This window comes from Varroa jacobsoni, unplaced genomic scaffold, assembly GCF_002532875.2.
Source record: "Varroa jacobsoni isolate VJ856 unplaced genomic scaffold, vjacob_1.0 scaffold_580, whole genome shotgun sequence".
Lineage (NCBI taxonomy): Eukaryota > Metazoa > Arthropoda > Arachnida > Mesostigmata > Varroidae > Varroa > Varroa jacobsoni.
In genome coordinates, this window is record NW_019213482.1 from 66079 (window position 1) to 90138 (window position 24060).

The following is a 24060-nucleotide window of genomic DNA, read 5'->3' on the forward strand; positions in this document are numbered from 1 at the left end:
TGTCTCATGGATTATTAGGGTAAGCGGGCGGTTGTTCAGGAAGTTGCTACTGACTGCGTAGAAATTCAGCAGAGAACAGGAAGCGGGAAGGTCTTGAAGTCATATTAAATGGCTGCCCGCAATGAAGAACATAAGAAGGATCGGAAAGGGGAAGACGTGTTAGAGCACGTAGAGTGACCGTCGCGGCAGAATACGTGTTATCCGTGGACGGACCAGATCTTTAAGAGAGCAGTGTACAGAGGCCACGGACAACGCGAACATGGCTCTGAATAGTATGATGACGGTTGCATATACAATATATGGTCTTAAAGGCTAAGGGTGATTGGTCGTTTTCACATTCGGAGGCTCAGCTTAGTCCATCCCTGGTGTTCTCTCTCACTTAAACGAAGCAGGAACACAATGAGGATCTCAAGCGGAACAGGCCAAAAGAGCTTCGCTTCGTTTGAGCCGCTTCGTGGGCTTGCTTTGTGGTCAAAAATGGCCAAAGGACCAGATCAGATTATCTTTTTCCCAGCCCAGCTGCCATCACCATCACCATGGGATGCGAACGTCACGTAGGCCTCCACCGGCATCATATGAAATGTTGACGGCCGTTTAGTTAACTTCACTTCATCTCAGCAGGAGCATAAAAAACATAGACGTAAATTCTTATTCTAGTCGAAGCAGCTGTACAGAATTTCTCCTCACGCCGGCAACTCTGTGCTTTGACTATTCCAACTCTGCCATAAATTCCTTAAGTGTCTTTCAGGCGGATGAGAAGTGTTCGGCAGGAATCGATGCGAAAGACGAAGAAAACTGTATCAGAGAAGAATCGAACACAACTGTCAGAAAAAGACTTCGTCGAAAGACTATGCAGCGTATATAGGACCCTCACGGACGTGTCTGTTTCAACTCAGAAAGAAGAAGTAGCCGGCCTAAAACGATCGAAGGAGTAAGAAGGTCTTGTTGGAAGAAACATTTTGCGAGCAACAAAGGCACGTTATAGTTGAAACAGATGATCCAAATGGAGACTGTCTTAAACGGGAAGGGGCAGTCTAGATTTTACAGCGCGGATTTAACGTTGGTGATACTCCGGTTTAATCGAATATCTAGAAAAAGCGTGAGCAACATACGAAATGTTAATGAACGAAAACAGGCATAATGCACTGTAGGCGATCATTACAGACCGTCGGAACGGGACCAACGACTTGAATTAAGCCCAACAAGCCCATAAAAGATAGATGTATATTTATTGTCATGCTGTCCGTCAAGGCTTAACCAGCCTAGTGTGGCGGATCGACCTGACCAGGTTTATGGGTCTATTGTCTCTTCCAACTTATAGGTTACAGAAGTCGTTGTGTACGCTTATTGTTAAATCGCTTCGGATGTATATGCTTTCTAGAACTGAGAAGCGGGAGATCCAGCTCTATAAATTTATCCGATTTGACATTCGCGAATGTGTCTAGCTTAGCAAATCTGGGCGTGCCTTTCGTGGTTTCAATCATTCAGATAGGACCACAGCTCTTTGCGTAAAAACTACCGCTTACCTGTACTCATATGTTACTTTGCCTAATATAATACAAATACACAAGGTTCAATAAATTTCGAACCCAGTTTCAGTTATGCTGTGGTTACCTAAAGGTATTCTATGGGGAAGCTAGCTGGCGCTAGCTAAATAAACCTATGCGCCTTGTTATCACCTCATTGTTTTCACCTATCTAGTAGCGCCGTCCAAACACCAGGTATCCACAAGATTTGTCCAAATTTTAGCTATGAGTGTTCTTAAACCAGGATGCAGCTCGGCTGACACATGGACAAATTTAGTCTGCTTTCGTGGCCTAAATCCGCTTGGTTAACTTTATTATGCTCTATAGATTCACTCCAAGGTTCGCGGTCGCAAACATACTACGTCAGCTGCAGGGAGGATTCCGGACAGGAAATGGTCTGTTGTTGGTAGCTGCTACTGAATCCAGGAGGAGACCTCATTCAGGTACCGTGATTGAAGCAGTGCGCATACGAATTGAGTTGGTCTTTTGTCAAGACGATCCCCGGACTTTATCGGAAGTAGTTGTTGTGGATTTGGCGCAATACTGAATCCTATTTGGAGGTGGTCGCGGTGCGCTGATGGTGGTGGCCAAAGCTAACGTGAATGTTGAAGGTATGGTTCATACCGGCAGTAGTTTATTCCGCTAGTGCAGCCATGGTACTGCCCAAACCCTACGGCTTACCCATATATTGTTAGGTCGAGAGGCCTACCGACTCGAATGCGCTGGACCCATGGATACCAACCGCAGTGCCTGCAGGCAAGCAAAGGCAGAGGGCTCAAAATAATGACTTAATCACACGGCTCTGTCTTCACTTCCCGCTGATGTGTTATTTTTGAGCGTATCTATTATACGAAAGCTTGAAGTGGCGCGGTGTAATACCTAAATCGTCTTACCCGCCAGAACCATTCCTCGTTTTTACGGTACGTATTTCGGTCTATACATTCCTATACAAGCATTCGAGTGGCACAATCTGCTAGTATATAATTCAAGCAATTGGCAACAAACGCCTACCCTTATGCTAGATTATTATATAGAGATTCTACGGTTCGTTGTCCAGAAAGTCACTCGATTACTTCGAGCATTGTAGCTTCACAGTAACAACACGGCTTGCGTTGATGCTGCCGCTAGATAGATACTACTATTTGTTCACGATTTGTTTCTTTTCACTGCAATGGCACTGTTCAACCGCTAGTCGAGTGGGTCCTTCCCTGTTCGACTGTTCCAACGTTCTAGACTACTTCCGCCTGAATGCTTTCCAGACTTGTGTGCCTTCTTTTGCAGCTACTACCTCGCCTTAAACGCAGCTGCTACCGTTTACTCCTTTTGTCGTCTCCATATTGTTTTCTATGCGGGCACTGACCTTGCGACCTTGCAAGCGTGGACTGTGATGGCCTCGAAAAGCCACAATGAGCTGAATTTAGGACAGTTCGAAGAAAGTACGCTTGTGCCATGTGTGTGTGTGTGTGTGTTACCAGATCGGCCGAATAACCCTTTCAGCGAATCCACGAAGAACTTCACGCCCTGTTTCGCATAAACTGGCTTCTCCCAGAACTGGAGGCTGCTAAGACTAATCGTTCTTTTTCCCTTTATTTAACTAGATAATGCATATTGGAGGCTTCACAAGAATATAAGTCGGTAATACAAAGTAAAGACAAAGTTAGTCAGTAAACGCGGAAAAGTAATTTTTGTTATGTTAGAGATTTTTTCTCATAGGCTTTTTCCGTATACTAGACCTTATGTAAGGTGTTGCTCTAGAATATAGTTGGTTAAATTCACTCACCGACAATTCGCTTAACGATATCGTGGACTATGGTTTTCATTTCTGTAAAGCTAGTCCTGTATCTACGTCAGAATGATGCTTGCCGAATTGAGCTGCTTCTTCACAAATCTGCACAGTTCGAAAATCAGCCATTTACGGATAGTAGGGTTAAATTCAGCCCAGAAGGAAATAGCGGTTAGTAACAATGAACGAATTAAGGAATAAAATGAAGCTAGTGCACCGTGTGCACAAAGGCTAGCTATCGCACTGTAAAACGCATATACTAAAAGCTTGGATCGAGTTGGCGTGGTGATACTCTTTCCGGCCCTCGGCTATTCGTCGATTTTGGGGAAGGGGCGGGGAGGGGGGGGGTAAATGGCTTGAAGGAATGGTGCAGGCAATGTAGGTTCATTAGAGGAAGGGAGTAGGCAACTATCCCTCGCGCCCCAATCGAACGATGTGTGCTGTTCCAACCGAAGAAGGCCAGAGGACCTAGAGGAGTAGCTGGTATGCTTCGAGTTCAAGAACGACTCATCCGGAAAGGCTGCTAGGCTAGCCCTGTACAGAGCCCCAAGAAGGATATCGCGTGTCCCGAAATTTTTTCGGAGCGCCGGCTGTCAGTCGTGGAGGAAGCCAGCTTGACTGGTTTGGTTGGCCATGTGCGCATATCTGTTGCGTTAGGCCGAAAAAAATGGGGGTTAGTCAGGCGAGCAGGGTGCAATGGAAGCAAGGATTCTACGACATGGATAGATCTTCTTCTCAGATATAGGGGGGAGAGGCAGGGCTGAGAAACCAGTTGATCACCGCGGGATACTGACGCAAGCTATTCCATTAGTAGCGGAATGGGCCAAATCGGACACTGGTAACAAAGCGACGTTCCAAGGTCTGATCCACATTTATGCCTCTTCGCCAGTATGATCCGTTTACTTCGGTAGAGGCAAGGCGTGGAGGAAATGAAAGAACATTCGCAGTCGCAAGTTCCGAGGGGAAGAACCGCGGTAACAGACGTTCACAGAACTCGATCTTGGTTTTTAGCTCGATTGTAGCAGCATTAACATGAAGTAAATCACTCATACTTCGTGGGTCCTGTTTGCTGTGTCGGTTAAACATCCGTAGAGAGAGTTGGATTCGACCATTGGGTGTAGCGATTTATCTGCTTTCGTATGCAGGTGGTCAACCTCTTCCAGCCCAGTCTAGCAAACCGGTTGACATTACTAATCCGAAGTGACTTGTGAGAGCCTGTCATACAACGTGATCTGTCGTACATACGCATGTATGTCGAAAAAAGCTCACAAGCAACGATCCTTTAGGCAAACGTGTGGAGGAAAAAGCCAGATAGAGGGGCTCTCTCTGCAGGGTCACTCTGCTTAAAGTGTTTATGGTAAAGTCTGTATCTGGAGATAATGGTTCTTCATGTAGTGACAATATACATTGCGAAGGCTTTTGCTAGAAATTAGAATAGCTAGAATGGTACGAAGGGAATGATAACAATAGCCAACAAGCACATATAATTATCTCAAGTAATTTTGAGTAGGTTGCTCATCATCATAATAAATAATAATATACTATAAACAAATTAGGTTCAATGCGTGAGTAGTAGGAATTTCTATAATTTTTCAAGTAACTATTGCAGCGGTGTCTATGATGTTAGAAAAATAGCCCAGCATTTTTTGTTGCTGAGCGAAAAACACGGACGATCAGCGGCGTAACGAAAGAGAATTGTAATATGGTCGCGTTGAAGATGAAACAGTTCATTATTATTTCATGTCGGTAAGCGTTTGACAACTTTTTTGTATGAATCCCCAGTCTGGCCAATGCCAGCGTGTAGGGGGGATAAATGATACTCGGTATCAAAGTTACCCCTCTATGAAACTTTGTTCAAAAAACTGAGAGACGAAAAAACGCAAGCGTAAATGGAAAGGAAAATGGGCAAGAGGCCATCATAGTAACAATTTATCACTTTCAAAGCTGGGAAGGTGGCCGACAGCGAAGAAGAGGGTGCACTCTGTAAAGGTCCATCACAACTCGGTGAACTTGTGATTTTCGGGTCTATTTTGCTTTCTACGGAAAGTACCGATACCCAGGAAACGGTATCTATAACAGCGCTCAGAGCATTGGCGATGTCAATGCTGGCCGACGAGTCAAGATTTAATTCTGGAAGCTTCTAGTGTAAGGCTTTCATTTTGCTGAAATTCACTAAGGACTCTATTTGAGCACAATAAAAACCGATGCAATGAAACGATCCTTAGGATGACATTAACCTATAACATGCTTTATTGTTACTACATAAAACATCCTTTTAACCAACAGTCATTGCAAATAAGCTCTAAGGCTACCTAAATTGAAACTCGTTCTAGTCGACAATATAAATGTCCGATTATAACGCACTGTACTTGTCTGCATGTAAATGGTCCGTTGTAATGTGGGAATCCCTCTGTTTTTGCTATCATGAGTGTGGCTTTGCATAGAAGTACGTTTGTTTTTTATTCTATGGAAACAAGACCGCCGATTCTTCTTTAATTGTCTCATCAGAGCTAACAGCGCCACCAAGCGGCAGCAAGCTGAAAGTTGATGTGTACTACGCTAAAATTACTACACTTGTTCGGTAGCAGTTTGTTACGGTTGTGGTACTTGCTAGCGGTGCCAAGGAACCGAGAAAGTCGGAATTGGGCAGAACCCCACATACGAGCGAAGAGCCAAGGCGGCACGGCACACGCGAAGCAACGGGGGCTAAGAGGGAATTTAATGGGATGTTAATTCAACTTGAATGAAGAATAATGAACAATCGAATTTTATTTTAGCGCGAGGGGCAAACAGGGTTCAAATTGAAACTGAGCAGATCCGTCCGAGTTCTAGAAAAAGTTGGTGAATAGGAATCGCCGCCGCGAGGGAGAGAGGCTTTTCTGATGGTGATCTATCCTACTGTTAAGCGTAGTCTTTACAACGAGAAAGGGCAGCACTGGGCCCCAGGTGCTGAACATTGGTAAAAAAAAAACGACATACGGTACACATAGAGAACATGAGAAAAAAGCGAGAATGGGAAAAAGTTAAAGGACGAAGAAATTTTACGTTTCATTGCATCTCCTCTCCCTCTTCAGCGTCTATTACTATTTAGCCTGCCAAGTCTCCCTCAGTAGTTTGCGCATCTCACTGGCGCGAGAAGAACAATGGATCTGTTTGGTTCTGAAAGAGCAGTTATCGGCGTTCAAGCAAGGGATTTGGGCGTGGTCGAGGGAAAACGGGGCCAGGGGCAAAGTAAAGGATGGTGTAGGCAGAGAAAAATAGGTTGGCGCCTGCCATGCTTTCCCACTTCTATAGCAGCTACCCGATGGTACCACACGCACATTGCTTCCTGCCGACAGGTAACGAAAAAAAGACAACATTCGTAGCGCTATTTATCTAACCTTTTAGCATTGTACTTCGTTTATTCAGTGGGGCCAGCGAGGAAAAAGCGGATGCTACTAGTAGTTGTAGTGAGCATCCATGCGGCATTATCAGACATACACATGTCAAAACGAGCTGGTACGAATAAATGGGGAAGTAACTGCTTGTTGGGGGTTGAGGTAAAAGAATCTATTAGAGGATAAAGCAAAAGAGGGAAAAAGACTGAAGGAGCTGGGGCAACTGACCTAGTAGACGAAGCAAAAGAAGAGCGAAGGAGTGTTGGTTTTAAAATACCATTGATGTGTATGCCATAAGGCAAGTGACACTTAGATGCTTTAGGAGTTAGCGGACCCCTTTCGGATTGCCCACGCAGCCTAGCTATGGGTCTAGATGAGGGCAGCAAGAGAAATTCGTAGTCGACAATGGCACCATTTGGTTAGAGTATTGGATAATCACACGATATTTTGAAGACGGTGGATCGCGTGAGCATAAGTGTGGCTACTTTGCAGTGCCATTAGAGCAGAATCTCTATTTACAGATCAAAATGACGCCAATAATGTGGCGTCCTACGAAGAGCTTGAAAGTCCATGGGTCGGTTGACATTTTCGTAGGAGAGCCCGGATGCAGCCGAATTTGGTGGACGCAGTAGGGCTTGAAAGCCTACAGAACATAGGTAGTAGTTTCCCCCCATTTTACCCTTGTTTCATGCCCTAACCAAGTCCCCTGGTGTTCATTTAAAGTTTATTAGATTGTTCGCTTTCCTTTCACTCTTGCTTGTATGCTATTAAGATAAGTTGATCTCAACTGAATTTGTTGGACCACCCCACATTTTCGGCGTAGCATAGCTGGGTTCGCTCGCATAAACGGCGTATGGCGTGCAGTGCGATATGGCTGCGTCATGCACAGAGTAGGAGGTGCATGCAAAGTTTTCTCGGACAGTTACATACCTTGTGCATAATATTCGAGACTAGCACAGAACTGGAATATCAGAAACATTGGGAGAGAGGCAGGACAACTAACTTCTTCATTCGACATTTCCCATCTCACCCGCTCTAGCACTCTACTACTTACACTTCGCATATTTTTCGAGTCATTAACAAGTATGAGGTGCATAGAGACTTCCTCGCAGACCTCGTGTTGAAGTAGCAGCAATAAGCTGAATTGCTGCATGAAGTACATTATGAGAAAATAAGAAGGGCTTTTTACCATTACATGGATGTATTGCGCAGAAAGAAATTGAGTGGGTTGGATTAGATGAGCCTCGCACTCAATCCGGATATATATGGGTTCGGTCATAAGCAAGGCGAACCTTTTTTCCTGCATTCAATGTGTGACCCGTTATCTTTCTATTTTCCTGCGTATTGGCCCGCGCTGCAGATTTATAAATATATCGACACGTTTGCTTTTCGGGTATTCCTTGGTAACGAATCTCAACGCAATACTTTTACCGTTACTTCGTCCTATATCAGATATAACTCAGTGATCACTCATCAACAAACGAACATGGAACGAAATTGCAGCTTACGCGGGAAAACCAGTACAATACAATCCTGCTGCTTCTACGTTTGTGTTGGGGTAACCTGTTTTACTTAAAAGTACAGCACATCAATGAATGGTGAAACACTCGGCTACGGAAGTTTTACCAGGTATATAACTGTACCTGATTGTGTGTGGACATCAGGAGTGACTCTGCGCTAAAGTAGAAGCAGCAGGTAGAAATTTTAGAGAAAAACTTGCATCAAGAAAAGCCTAGGCGGATTTTCTGATCAATTGAGGTTGTCTAGCACAATTTTTGTTGCTGGCGCGTTGGTACGTCACTCGGATTTCCTATTCATGTAGCGGAGTGATTGGTGGGTGGGGTGTGCCGACGTTGATAAATCAGCCAGTGCTTAAGGCAGGAGTCGGATACGCTCTTAGCGCACCGGTCTGAACGACGCTAATGTTAGCACAGTATTGTTCACAATAGATCACGGCTCGGTTACTGGTACCGATGATGGCTCAATTCTTTATTACGTCCTATACAGACAATGCAATGAAATAGATTAATAGAATGAAAGAGACATTAAGTTGATTATAGCAAATTAAAAACTTAATACATCCATACAGATAACATAAAAGAGTAACTCGGCGAGGATACACCGATGGAGAAGCTTGCAACCAATTCACCTGCCTTAGACCATTAATGAAACGTTGAAATGTCTCTGTCGAATACCAACTTGTTTAACTCTTGGCCAGCACGCTAAGGGACACCTTGGCTGTAAGGCCATAGCGCATAGTACCTAGAGCGAATTGTTTCATTTTTACCTAATAGACATTTATGCCATATTCGTAATGGCTCGCTGGTGCTATTGCAATCAGTTCAGTATTTTATTTATTCAGTCTAATTTACGAATGGCTAAGCTACGTTACGTTACAACATACAGCAACAGGCCACACGTACTTATATGTCTATACCCTGTCTACAGAGGGGCGATTGCTTGAGCCAATTCACATCGATAAAAATCACGTTCGTGATGCTTTGGCGGGATTTTTAAATCGCCTCGCATCTGCTACAGGTCTGCCGAGCCATCATTCTTTATATGCTGCCATATATACGCATCCTTAAAGTAAAACGGGTTGGATAATTTCTACCGACGACAAACCGCCATCGGTTTCAGCCGTTGCTCAGCATGGTGATAAAAGGCGTGAGCTTCAGCCATCGATAGGAACTTTTGTCAGAGAAACCTGTTCTCATAACAAGGTGGAGACGTCTCGAACGATAGCAATTGGATTGACCTCTAAAGTGGCTGGTCGCTCTTTGCTTTTCTAGCTCGCTCATTCCAAGTACGAAAATCGTAACTTTAGCGCTTAGGAATATCGTCACCGATAAACGTCGTTACATCTGACGGCTGGCTCGGGTCAGCTTATTCCTAGTCCTCAACATGCCTCTTCATAGATAGTGCTAAGGATAGTAGACAAACATGCTTTCATTGAATGTGTCAACAAGACGTCCACGCTCGTGACAATAGCAACACTACGACACCAGTAAGTCTGTTGTATAGGTAAAATCATCTCATGGCACTGGAGTTCAGCAAAGCCGTTATATAAATGGCCAACAATATGTCTATGTCAAGCTTACTACCGTTTATGTGGCATGAACTATTCATGGGTATCACTTTACTAGAATAAGCAACAAACGAAAAGGAGGAAATAGCTACCGAGAAAATGAAGCGACTAAATTTCTCATTTCAACTATCATAATCGGTTCTGCCATCCGTTGAGATTGAATGTCTCCTGAAAGAAAAATCTTGCGTTAAACATCCTAGAACGAACGTCAATGCGCACCCCTTATAAAAATAGCATCTGGCCATTAGTACATCCTGACTCACTTCACTGACACTAAGCTTGCGGCTCGCGTGTTAGTACAGTTAGGATAGGACACAGCAGGGCAGGCCGAGCCAGGAAAAGGCAATTATACCGCCTACCAACCAGGTAGTCTGCCTGCGAGCTGATGTAGCTTGGCAGTTGGCAGAACACCGGTATTGGCGAATGAATCAACTCGGGCTCTCTGCGGTGGTTATTTTTTCCGCACTCACAACGGGGTTACCGCCTTAGAAGCAATGATTTTTCCCGCGGTCTCCAGATGCTACACACATAGTGTTTCTTGTGCTGAAAGTGTAGTCGGCAAGGGTAGATGGTGGCCTTCAGTTGAAAGTAGGATTGAGGATACGATGAATTTTCTTTTCAATGGCTATAGCCATGATTGGATTCTCGATGTTTGTTACTGCCGACTCCACTCAATTTGCCGGCCGCTTCTCCATTTGGTTGGATTTTCTCTACGAGATGGAGAGGACCTCTGCGATGCAATGCAGTCTGCTGGTGTAGGAGGAACTCTATGCTACGCAATTCGAAAATAGCAGAAAAACATAGGCGGATGAAAAAGAACGTGATTAGGGAGAGCGTCTGCCTTGGCTTTTCAGTGGCCAGCCCCAAATGGGAGCATCGGTTTGCGTTGTAATTAATGGCATGACGTCGAACAGCAATTATTGTTTCTTGGACCGAAAGTTTTGCGTCCCAGTCTTCAAAAATGTTGTTTGTTTAGCTTGGAAAATTGGTAGAATTGTATAGAGCAGAATAGCTAAGTTCACGCTAAAAGGCTGGCAAAAAGCATGCACGCATAAAGAAACAAGTGCTCGGCAAAGAATGTCTCCGTTTATGAACACTCGCACATCAGCTTATTCACATTATATACAGGCACCTGACTAAGCGTGTTTTGTATTTTCCTTTCTGGAATTTTTTCGGTGGGCGAATTTCTCCCACGCTATTGCGCTTGTGCTTTGGTAAGCTCTCCGTAGTTAGATAAGCCGAGAGAAGATCTCAGATGTAAAGGAATGAGCCGCAAGCGTCGAACCTCCAATCGCCTCCAGACTTTCCCGATCAGTAGTTGGGGGAAACAGAAAGGGCCAACAGACGCGCGAGCGGGCTCTTGGCCTCTCGATCGGCAGAACGGAACATAGCACAATCGATACTTGCGTACGAAGTCGGCTGATGCGTACTGGGCACAGACGTGTTGGGGCACCGATGCAAAACTGAAGTGAACCTCGTCTCGACCGGTTTTTCCCCCTCGCTGAAACTCTTCCCTCGCTGGAGGGTTCTTTGAGGGTAAGTCTCTTCGTAGAGCCCGATTGGAGGCTGCAGAAAGGGCCCCCAATGGACTTACTGTACCACAAGCAACGAAATATTCAAGGGGAATGGGGAACGTCGGAGGCTGGGGAGCATAGGGGCATTATAATTAAACATGTGTCTAGACGGAGAAACGGGACCCCTCGGACGAACGGTGAAACGGGGTGGTCCCTCATGTCAATGACTGCATGGAATGGATTATTTAATCAAGGATTCAGCTTGGGTCTCGACCGTGCGTCGGCAGCTTTCAATTTCGGAATCAGATGTCACGCCATGCCAATGCAATTTGATATCGGCCCCATTTTACGGTCCCCCAGCACAAACGATTCCAGCACCCATCGCGACCACTCCACATGGCCATTCGTACACATACAATATCCCGATTCAATTTGCCCTGAATTTCTTGACCTTCTGGTTTGCTCCGTTTTGCTCCGAAAATAGAAAACGCGAAAATGTGTGGGCATGTGAAAAGAACTAAGCCTCGGCTGAATTATTCCTGACAAACTAAATATAGTTTTTTTGTATCACACTGTTTTTGGTTCGCCATCGAAGTGAAGTAACGCAGTGGATTGGGGCTAATTCGTCGTCGTCAGGGGAAACCAAAACCTACTACATATATTCTGCCGAATGGGAACCACCAAACTGGGCGAACATTAAACTTGGATATTGCACTTTGTATCAAACTAGTACGCTGTACAGTGGCTGCAAACCAAGCGCTGTATGCATGTGTTCTTTAAATCAACTTGTTTCTTCCTAAAGTTTGCTTTCGCATGGACATGGCTATGCTCGCTGGGTTGTTCGTCCTTTGTGGCTGCCCCCCATGGCTTTCCGTCTTCTGGTAGATGCCTTCCTGGCAGCCAACGAAATACAAACATGTCAAAACATACTCAGCCATGTGGAAAATGCTCACTGAATCGTGGTGCCGGAAGCGTTTGCCTGCGGGTGCACCAACTCAGACGACGCCACTATCGAAGCCCGCATCTCCAACTAGCGTCGCGCGACCGTCAGCCTAGCCTCGTTGGGTCGTAGAGATTTGCTCCTCTGCATCTCGATATGCGGTGATGCGCGCCGGCACGGAAAGATACGAAGGCATCGTGTTGGTGCCAAACGGTGGATTTCTTTTTCAGTTTTTTGCCCTTCCTAGGAGACCTCCGTTATACTCGGGGCCTACGCTCCTCCACCACCGAAGCCTCGCGGAGCCCTGTACGTCAAAGGGTAAAGTTTCACAATGAGTTTTCCCACCACCCATATACTGCCTTATATAGTGTGCGGTACTAAAATGAACAACCAACGTACGGTAGCTTGACTTATTGTAGCTCCGAATACGAACAACGAATTCGACAGACAGCGCTACCATCCACGTAGGCCTCAGCTATTAAAGTCGTCTAGGCCGTAGCGGTTCCTCGAACAAATATACGCATATTCATGCTCTCTCTCATCTCTGTGTGAATATATGTCTGTGGGTATTTTTCTTCGACTTGGCCTATACTTCTGGTCGTTCTATTGAACTCTGTGTAGCACTTCGGCTTGCGGTTCCATGCGTCAATTCGTTCTGTTTCAGCAGCCGACCGCAGCATAAGGTTGCCTCCTTCTTGCTAGCGAAATCAGATTGAGTCAAGAGCGAAACCTTTAGACGAGCGCTTCTTCTACTCTTTTACCATTTTTGCAATCTCTGTTATTTACGATCGCACTTAAGTTCTCTCTGTTCGCTTCGTTTTCACCATCTTTCTGCGAAAAGTCGAAAATGTAGATTCTTTCTCCTACGAAACCCTTGGAAGACTGTGTCTGCTGGTCTTTAAAGGCCAGCTAGGCGCACAGACATTAGGCATTATGTACATCATGCGGAATCGATGTTGATGCTGTTTAAGTCGCCTAACGGGAAATGGCACAAGCCGATGGTTACACTTCCGCCAACTTCTGCAGCGAAGCCTTTCTCCCAAGAGTCCTCATTTTCAGCGCCTTCTCTACTCCTGAATCAAGTCTTAGTGTACTTAGGTCACTCCGCCAGGAGTAAGGATCCTGGCGCATCCTCTACTTTCTCGACATGTGGTGTATTGCCTTTATTCCTACTCCTCGATGTCTCAGATCTCCTATAGCTATTGGACACCGATAGCCGTCACCACCGGGCCGTCCCTAGTACGTTTCGTCTTTGGTAGTTCCTCTCTCTTTTGCAAAAGTTTCACCTCTAGCCAATTCTATCCTTACACTTGCCCTTTGCCGTAATATCGCACCGGTGTCGTGAGTGACAGAAGCCGGAGACCGAACGCCGTATCTGACATAAGTAGTAAAAGGGGAACGTTACACGAACGAGTGCAAACCTTGTGTTTTGCTGTGTGTGCGTACGACGACTGGATAAATTAATACGGTTCAAGGATTCTATCTTCGACTATCTTCTGGAAAGTGTTCTTTCTACGATATTTACACGATAGCCGAGCATGTGCCGTTCGTGTTTCATGGTTTCAAAGCATGAGAGCGCAAGTAAAACGAAGGGCAAGTTAGGACAGATGCTGGACGCGATACTACCTGTGTGTTTAAGTGTAAGGGAAAATTCACTCGCAACTTTCGAAACGATCTCCTAGTTCTTGCTCTGCAAGGTCACTCTTGAATCGTTTCACATAAAAGTTGCTTTGTGTTACGTATAAGCAAATGTTCTGTTTGTCGGGATAGGTCCTCCTTGTCAAGGTGTTCAGTATTGCGATTGTTCTCCTATGTCGTCGGCCTCGCATTCCTTACCCACTTGGTGAGGTTTGGCTGGCTGGCGGGCAATATCTGCAGTAAAACTCTTACGGAATCGTCCTTTTCCAACTGTTCATGGTGGCTCGTATCAAGAGACCCAAGAATCCTTTGCAAACATAGCAGGCATGGGCCTAAGGTGGTGAGGACTGAGGCTAAAAAACGGGGCGACTACGAGATGAGTTCTCTGAGAACAAAGTATCACTTTTCACGATACATGCACCCTACAGTTATATAGCTTCGATGGGCTCGATACGACGCCGCGAAGGCTGATGTCGGTTGAAGTACCGTGCTTTGCGCAGAAATAGAAGAAGATGTGAGTGAACTATTTCCACGCTGCCTGGTTTGCGGGGGTTGCAAGCAGGTAATGCTTATAGGAAAAAAAAAGCGGATTTCGGCTGTAATGTAGTTCTGAATATGACGAATCGCACTCACCATACCTTCTCAAACATGGTCGAGTTGAATGAAGACTGCCATCGTTTGCTCGCTTTGCCATGGTTGGTCCTGTGATATGTCTTAGTCGACGCAGTTCTACACAGTGAAGCTCACAATCATCACTCATGCGGTCGGGTAACGTCCGCCCGTCTCCCGCTCTCCTGTGGGTAAAGATACTCACAGTGACGCGGCAACACGCGAAGACCGAAAACTACGAAACGAAGGGCGGAAAAACGAAGCGGTATAAGAGTAGAAAAGCTCGAACGTAGCCGCAAGATCCAGCTACACGTCTGGTTTGGTCAGGAATCTTCCAGGGAAAGTGGCTAAGTGAGAAATGGAAAGAGGCGCTCGGCAGCATAAATGTAGCGATACCGTACGTGTGTCACTCCACCTCCACGGCTCTGTGTCCTATCTTGGGAGGGAAGTGTGTCAAGAATAAGGCAGATGTACACGGCGAAGTTTAAAACGGAGGAAGAAAACGTCTGCGAGCTTTCTTCTAGATAATACGCAAGAGTTGTGGAGGCAACTGGTTACAATACTGAGATAAGAACAACCTAGCATGATTCAGGTAGACGTACGAAAAGCGTAAGGCCGATAGATATAGTGTAGGATTGGCTGCATGAAATTTGGAAACTTTTGCTTCGAAAATTGTAAGGACAGTTGTAGAAAAATCGTGGTAGTTTTCTGAAGTAACGGAATTGACTACGCTATATAGTTAATTGTTTGCTAAGTTAAGTCAGGTGTTGCGGCATTTAGCTTGATTTGACAAAAAGACAACTATACGACTATGGAGTTACCGGGCTCACAAAACATTTGGCTGTGTATAATAACATCTAACGTTGATTTCGTGGATCGGGCTATAAAGTGAACTGGGATAAACATATCTGATGCTAAAGGCAAAATAGTACGCTTTGCGTAATACACTCAGGATGCTACTTGTATAACAACATCATTATCAGCCGCATATGCCTCTTAAAGAGTCACGGGTAAGCGGTATAAAGTGCTTTATCCGAGCAACAGCAGAACTCCTATACACTTGGACTGCGATATGCCAAGCGTCCGTTATTAGCGAAAGCGACTTAGGAACGAAGAAACTCAACGTCAACGAAGGACTCTACGACTCTGCGTAAACCTAGCCCGTCTCAACGAAGGGGACCGTCTTATCAAATCCCTACAGACCTCACAACTTCGGCCGCTGTTGCTGATGTTACGCCAATAACTTAGCGAGATATGTTATTCTTGCTCAGGATAATACTTTTATAGCAAAGCTAACTGACTGAAAAATACTGCAATCTATATGGGATAAAACACCGTACTCTTTCTACACTCGGAACGCCAATAGTTCAGTTGAATAGCTTTTGGAGAAAGTTTCTGTTTTGATATATTTTCTTAGGTATTCGATTTCTTCGTTCATTAACGGTAAGTAATGTTACCGTAATATCATCTTGTACAATTGAGCTAACCAAAAAGGGGCGACAGGAGAGTGTTCAATCACTGATATCAAGCCCGACACGAATCGTGCCGGTAACAAATAGCGGCGTATTACGACTGCATGATATATTTGATTAAAAAAAACTAATTAAAAATTCAGCTACAGGGTTTTTGCATGATGTGGCGTCTACAACGCTAACTTTGCTCAAAAACACACGTCTAATTGCAACGCGCCATATATAGTAGTCCTGCGATAGGGAAAGCTTTTTCATGTTTAGCGGTAGTGAGTTAGGACCAATAATGTGTGCAGTGTAGCTTGGCAGGCACCTTAGTGTCCAATGAATATCTCCATGAATACAACTACATGAGGCTGGCACACTAATTAACGAATCGTTGCCTGCAAATCTGTTGTTACTCGTTAACTATGTCACAAGAGTGTTTAATGGACTTTTCTTTCAAGAATTCACAGTTCCGCCCACAGAATGCCCCCATGTGATGTACCTATATATAAAGAAAACGCTCGAACTATTTCTGTATTTCAGAGCATTTTATTCAGGAATTATAGGACAAAAGCTTCATGAACTCCTGACATGTGAAGCTCACATGCACACATATGATAAACTCAGTAGGGAGCCTCCGAAATAAATACTGTTGCCCACTAATGCCTGGCCCAACCCATAGTAAAGGATATGAAGACTCTAGATACGGTATAGCTGGTTGTATCAGAAAACACGAGATAAAAAGGTAACTTGGTCCATAAGTGTACGCTCTCAAAAGAGAACCGTGAGGGAACTAATGGACATTTCGCTGATTCGGATTTTGGCCTTCAGAGCAGCTATCGCCATCTGTAACCTCAAATTTTCATTCGAAGTTTTCCGCTACATTTGACTGGATGCTTGTGTGTCAGTGTAAGACTTAGACAAACTTGGAGAACGCTTTTTGGAGGGGGGGGGGGGGGGTACATGCACAAAGGAAAAAATGTTCCTCCTTTCGTCTCCTTTCCGGAGGCGAGCTTGAAACGCCAACGATCTCCCAGACAAAAGGAAGTCTACTTATTTTTGAACCTTCACGATGAAACGGGGGTGGATACTCATAAAATGATCGTAGACTCTAGCTGCTGAGAATTGCCGCCTCCAAGCCATTTGAGTAGTTGGCTTGCAAGTCTGCCTAGGTCGGGGTGTTTCAGAGAGTGAAGCTGGGTCGCCTAGTAACGGGACGACTTCTAGTGATAGTCTGGTGTGATGGAAGATTTGATTTTCGGTCTTGAGCCTGATCTCTACGATCGCTTCGAACTCGTTCAGCTTGCCGCAGGGGAGTACTAAAGGGCAACATGCTTAAATCCACTTAGGGCAGTGGAAGATTGAGAACGAAGTGAGTACGGGCAGATTTGCTTGTAGGTTATTGGGCGTTTTTATTTTTTCTTCCGCTACAATTGTCAAATAGAGATGATATGAGGTTGAGAACTTTTAATCAAGGCTTAATTAATTAAGTATCGTAAGTTAGCAAAAACCAAAGGTGGGTAAAACCATGCCAAAGTGGAAGCCAAAAGAATATGCACCGGGCTGGTCTGGAGTGCCCATGTGTCATAATATCATTCAGTAGCTGAATGAGGTCACGTTTAACTAACGAAAGGCGCTCGCTAACTCAGATTCGACTAGTTACTTATCAATTCATGATATATTAAAGTAGCGCGAAAATTTACCATTGGACTGTCAGACATACGTAAAATCTCGGTGTGTACATCTGATCAATAGCATAACATTGATCACAGATCTATATACGATTATAATAATGTTTTTATCATTTAATATGACCTAGGAATTAGTTCTAGTTTCTAATTTACGCGTGAGCTTTTTCTTACCAACTCACCCGCCTCTACATAAACGTTACATTTCAACAGCTTTCTTTTGATCCGAAATTGTTTCTTTGCTAGCTGACTGCATATCTATTTCTCGATTTGATTCGCAGATCACCAAAGTGAATGTACAGGAGTGTTCTCAATATAAGACCTGCGTGGATTGTCTGGGCGCCCAGGACCCGTACTGTGGATGGTGTAGCTTAGAGAACAAATGCAGTCAGCGTTCAGATTGTGCGCAGGCCGCCCAAGATCCTCTCTACTGGCTGAATTACAAGAGCGGCAAATGTACCACGATCACACAGGTGCACCCCCCAAAAATTCAGCGAACCACAGCTCGTATCCTCTCGCTAACTATCGGCAATCTGCCGAATCTTGAAGGAAACTTCTACTGCGCTTTTACCACATTTGGAAAGACGCTTGAGACGAACGCCACGAAAACAGCCAATGGAGTCCAGTGCGCGACGCCGCATACTGACTCGCTACCGGCGATCGCCCCGGGCGAACATCACTTTACTGCCAAACTGTCCGTAAGAATGCGCAACAATCCGGACTTCGTCGCTACCAACTTCACGTTCTACGACTGTAGCACCTATTCATCGTATGTAGAAACAACTGGATTGGTTATAATTATTTATTATTGATTACAGTTGGTATAACAATATAAAAAGAATGGCTGCAATTAAAAACTAAGTTAGAGAAATTATTGGTCTGACGATTTATGCTCTATCCATATTGGTAAATATAGTTCAAATTTCTATGTTTATTCAATTTAGTACATAAACACCTTGTGAACTAATAAGTTACACCAGAAAGTTGGAAAAATGTTTTTTTTTCTCATTTGTTCTACCCAACGTTAAAGCTACGCAAAGGGTTTAACAGTAACCAATTTATTGTATTTTTGTGTTTGTTCTTCCTGTGCGGTTTTATTTGCAGCTGTACGGAGTGCGTCTCAAGTCCGTTCCCATGCGACTGGTGCGAGGGTGGCCATCGTTGTACCCACGATACCGGCGAGAATTGCCGAAACGACGTATTGGTCACGGGCGTTGCTAGTGTGGGATCTTCAATCCGATCTGGACCCGGGTTTTGTCCCCGAATCAACGCCACTAACAAGGGACCGGAGCAACTGGTACCAATGGGCATCAACAAGCGAATCCAGGTTCGAGTCGATAACATTTTACCGTTTATTGCACAGACAAAATTCGTCTGCCAGTTCAATATCGAGGGCCGTGTAAAGCAGGTAAACGCGCAGATGCTTGGTGACACGATTTACTGCGATCAGATGCAGTTCAACTACGCCACGACGGCACCGAATATCACCACTGCATTCGCCGTTATTTGGGATGGTTCGAAACCGCTTGATAACCCAGACAACATCCACGTGCTGGTTTACCGCTGTTCGTCGATGAGCGACAACTGCGGGATGTGCCTCGAACTGGACGATAAATACGGCTGCGGATGGTGCCAAGAATCCAACTCATGTGAGGTACAGGAACAATGTCATAAGCACACCGTCAAGTGGCTGGAACGAACACAAACCTGCCCTGACCCGCAGATCACCAAGGTGACGCCAAGCAGTGGCCCGTTTGATGGTGGAACCAATATTACCATTGACGGATACAACCTCGGTCGGGTCTTCTCTGACGTGGATAATGGTATCTATGTGGATCTTGGGGAGCGTGAGAAAATCAATTGTAAACCGCATCCGAATCAATACGTGAAAACGACCCGAATCGTCTGCGAGCTGGGAGCGCCGACCATCAACAAGACGTCTCCTGGTACTGCCATCAGTGGTCATGTCGTTGTCAAAGTGCTCGGGGACTACATTGCACGATCAGTTAGCACGTATTCGTTTGTGGTAAGTGGTCTCATTCGTAAGGTCGTAAATTTCGTTTTTTTTTTTTTAAACCAAACGCTGTATATGATGATATCGCTGACTAAATTGTTTTAATATAAATAGACCTCACAAACCGCTTGTGTACCAAATTAATATCAATTACAACTCATGTCATTTTTTTGGCAAACAAATTGTTTCTTGTTATTTTTTGTGTCAGAACCCTCGTATCACTTCGATCAATCCGTCAAAGGGCCCCATGAGTGGGGGAACAAAACTGCGCATCTGGGGCCTGCATATGGACGCCGGCAGTAGGGCCGAAGCTTTTGTGGGTGCGATGCCCTGCGAAATCATCTCGCGCAAACCTAATGTCGTAGAGTGTATAACATCATCATCTCTGAAACAGGAAGAGGGCAAAGTTCGCCTTAAACTCGACCGTGGTCTCAAAAACTTCGAAGATTATGGCTTCCTGTACGTTGCTGATCCCGACGTGCACCAGGTCGAGAGCGGGGGCGCTTCGGTTGCCGGTCACATTAAAGGAGCTGCACCCCGTGGCATACCAAGTGGCGGCATTTCCGTCATCGTCAAAGGTACTCAACTAAATTCGGTTCAGGAACCAATGATGTACGTCGCCTTGGACGGTGTCGAGTATTATTCTAAGTGTGGACCCGAAAGCAGTACCGAAATGAAGTGCCGCACACCAACGGTGCCCCCGGAACAGCTCAACTTCTCCGAAGACGAAGAGTACATTGAGCTGGAATACGGCTTCAAGATGGATAATGTCAAGGGAGTAAGACACCTGTCATCCACCAAAGGCTTTCCAAAGTTCCAGATGTTCCCCGACCCATCCTACTATCCGTTCGCCGAGGAGGGCGGCATCAAATATTACAAATCCGACTATCTTACCATCAACGGCGCGAATCTGGATCGCGCGTCGCAGGAGAGTGACGTCGTGGTTCGAATTGGTGCTGGTTATTGCAACGTCACCTCGCTAAGCCGAACCCAATTGACTTGCCGACCCCCAACTGAACAGCCGGCCGCACTCGATGAATCTGGCCAGATTGACCGTAACCGAATACCCCAGGTAATCGTCGAAGTGGGCGATACACTGAAGTACTCCATAGGAATGCTAAGCTATGACGCGGCGCACGGACATGACACTCAACTCTCACGTCCCATTGTCATCGGTGTCATATGCGGAGGTGTGGTGCTCATAATTATCGTAATTGGTATTCTAATTGCTTATCGCCGAAAGAGCACAGAGTCGTCCCGTGTGCTTAAGACCATGCAGGAGCAAATGGACGTGCTTGAGCTCCGTGTTGCTTCCGAATGCAAAGAGGCCTTCGCTGAACTACAGACCGAGATGACCGACCTCACATCGGAGATCACAGCCGGAGGGATACCGTTTCTCGACTATCGTACCTACACAATGAAGGTCCTCTTCCCCAGCATCGAGGACCACCCAGTGCTTAAGGAGATGCAGGTCGATCCAGTAAAGAAGCAGTACATGGAAAAAGGACTAAGGATGTTTGGACAGCTAATCATGAACAAGACGTTTCTGCTGCTTTTCATCCGAACCCTCGAGTCTAACCGGTTAGTAAGACGACGAATTTGTTTTCAGATTGCACAGAACGTATCACCTGTTTGGCAGACACCTAGATCCGGATTGAAGTTTGAAATTACAGCGACGTAGTCCTATAGCTAAGTATAAGCAATAGAGAAGGTGTGGGGTAGATTGCAAATAAGCCCTGGGTTTTTAGAGAGTTGTAGGCTACCACCTGTAGCAGATGGAGCGCTTCATTTTTCGGCCCTGTCCATTTGTTCCATTTGTCAACGAAGATTTATTTTCTTTCTCTTAGAAGAACAACACTATAGAGACCAGTCACAAGTCGCTGTCAAACGTGAGATCTATATAATAAAAGTAACATTATTTAAGAAAAATAGTGAAATAATAATGTCCCGTCAATTGAAGCTTCCCATCTCTAATCAACGCCACTTTAAGACCAATTCAATGAATCAAGCCAAATGATCATTGTCTTCTCATTCTTTTTATGTCGATTATTTTGGATTTGCCCTGATCTGACAGGTACTTTTCAATGCGCGATCGCGTGCAAGTGGCATCTCTGATCATGGTCACACTGCAAGGCAAAATGGAGTACTGCACCGATATTCTGAAAACACTACTCGCTGACCTAATCGAGAAGTGCATCGACGGCAAATCGCACCCGAAACTACTGCTTCGCAGGACGGAGTCAGTGGCCGAGAAGATGCTTTCGGCCTGGTTCACCTTTCTCCTGTATAAATTTTTGCGCGAGTGCGCTGGCGAGCCGTTGTTTGTACTGTTCCGAGCCATCAAGCAGCAGGTGGACAAAGGCCCGGTCGATGCAGTTACTAGCGAGGCTCGTTACTCACTCAGTGAGGAGAAACTCATTCGCCAGTCCGTTGATTACAAATCAATCACTGCTTACTTCTCTATCGCACCACAGTCTTATTATATGTCGGTCGGGATGATCGACTCGGCCGTCGCCGAGGGCCAGGACATACCCGTTAGGGTATTGGACTGCGACACAATCTCGCAGGTAAGTCTGTCTTAGTTTGTGTAATTTACCTTCTCTTAACAATATCGTATTATATGTTAGAGAATTCAGCACTTCCGTGTATGTTGATGCCGTTGTAATCGAAATGTTTTTACTAACAGGCCTGTTGGCCTTGAAACTGACGTCGTTTAAAAATGTATGTGGCAATAAAACTTAGAAAAACACCCTATTCATAAACAGGAAGTTTGTAACTAATTATAGAATTCCAGCATCCTTACTCAAATGGTGACTTTCGCATAAAGAAGTAGGTAAATAATACCACCAAAACTTCTGTGTTTTCAACATATATATTATTATGGTTTGGTTTACGTGAATTTCGTTGCCATTTTATACCTTGCAATACGTTTTATCGGAAGGCTGTGACCTTGCGGATAGTACACTGAAGTCTGTTGTTACTCTAAAGATTTGCTATTATTTTTCTCAGAAATTGAAAGTAGGAAGAAAGCGTGCGTGTAGCTACGCGCATCTCATCAATTTGTAGCCTCCTTCCAGAAACCAAGCCAATCTGCAACCTGTTCTACACTCGTGTCGTCTTCTTTAAATTTGCCCGCCTTTTTTATAGGTGAAAGAAAAAGGTCTTGATGCGATTTACAAGAATACCCCGGCCTCGCAACGGCCGTGCAAGGATGACCTCGACTTGGAGTGGCGGACAGGCACCTCCGGGCGGCTAATTCTCTCAGATGAAGACGCGACCACAAAGTCAGAGGGCGAATGGCGCCGCCTTAACACGCTTTCGCACTACAAAGTGCAGGATGGGGCCAGTTTAGTACTTGTGCCCAAGCAGTCGTCTACCTACAACCTGAGTATCACTTCTGAGAAGATGACTCCGGCCGAAAAGACGCTGTACCACAAATATGAAACACTAAATTTTACGGCTGGGTTCCAGCGGTCGCCTCCGATGTCTCGTGCTACCTCACCGCCCCCGCACGGTCTCTCCGGTCTCGGAGACCTCGAGAGCGGTTTCAAGTACTGGCATCTCGTGCGGCACGCCGATGCTGATAAAGATGAACGAGGTAACAAGATGGTATCTGAGATCTATCTAACTCGCCTGTTGGCGACCAAAGGAACCCTGCAGAAGTTCGTCGACGATTTGTTCGAGACGATCTTCTCGACGGCCCACCGAGGAAGTGCCCTTCCGCTGGCGATCAAGTATATGTTTGACTTTTTGGATGACCAAGCGATCCAGCATGGCATCCAGGATCCCGAGGTTGTCCACACCTGGAAATCGAACTCGCTACCGTTGCGGTTCTGGGTCAACCTGATCAAGAATCCTAACTTTGTGTTCGACACGAACAAATCCAACATCGTTGACTCGTGCCTAAGCGTCGTCGCACAGACGTTCATGGACGCCTGCTCCACATCGGACCACCGACTTGGCAAGGACTCACCGTCCAGCAAGCTGCTATACGCCAAGGACATTCCTGCGTACAAGGATTTGGTCGAACAATATTACGCCAATATCCGGGCGATGCCGCAGATCTCAGACGAGCATATGAATGCGATGCTCGGTGAGGAGTCCCGCTTACACGCACATGAGTTCAATACAAATGTCGCACTTAATGAACTCTACAAATATGCTGCTAAATACACCGAGCAAGTACGTATACACTATAAATTACGACTATCCAAAATCAACTCTTGTTTTTATAAAGCTCAATAACAGATCTACCCATTCATCGTTGTCGCATCTTGAATTTTATCTAATATTATGTTTCGAATGAGAACATTAAAGATCAATTAATGTGTTGTAAGCTAAGATTATTTTTTCAACGTGTATAATCTAGCTTGTACACTTCCTCAACGGTACCACCTCGATGGTTATACATCCACACCAGCCAAATTAT

General features: G+C 45.2%; 1 protein-coding gene across 1 annotated transcript in view; it reads left to right on the forward strand.

Annotated features, from left to right (window-relative positions):
- The window catches only part of PlexA (plexin A), a 70504-nt gene that overhangs the window by 40559 nt on the left and 5885 nt on the right, over nt 1-24060 (forward strand). The window contains exons 3-7 of the mRNA XM_022835278.2: nt 17899-18386; nt 18722-19643; nt 19840-21212; nt 21706-22198; nt 22779-23813. Coding sequence (XP_022691013.2) covers nt 17899-18386; nt 18722-19643; nt 19840-21212; nt 21706-22198; nt 22779-23813 — 4311 coding nt within the window. The remainder of the gene's footprint in view (nt 1-17898; nt 18387-18721; nt 19644-19839; nt 21213-21705; nt 22199-22778; nt 23814-24060) is intronic.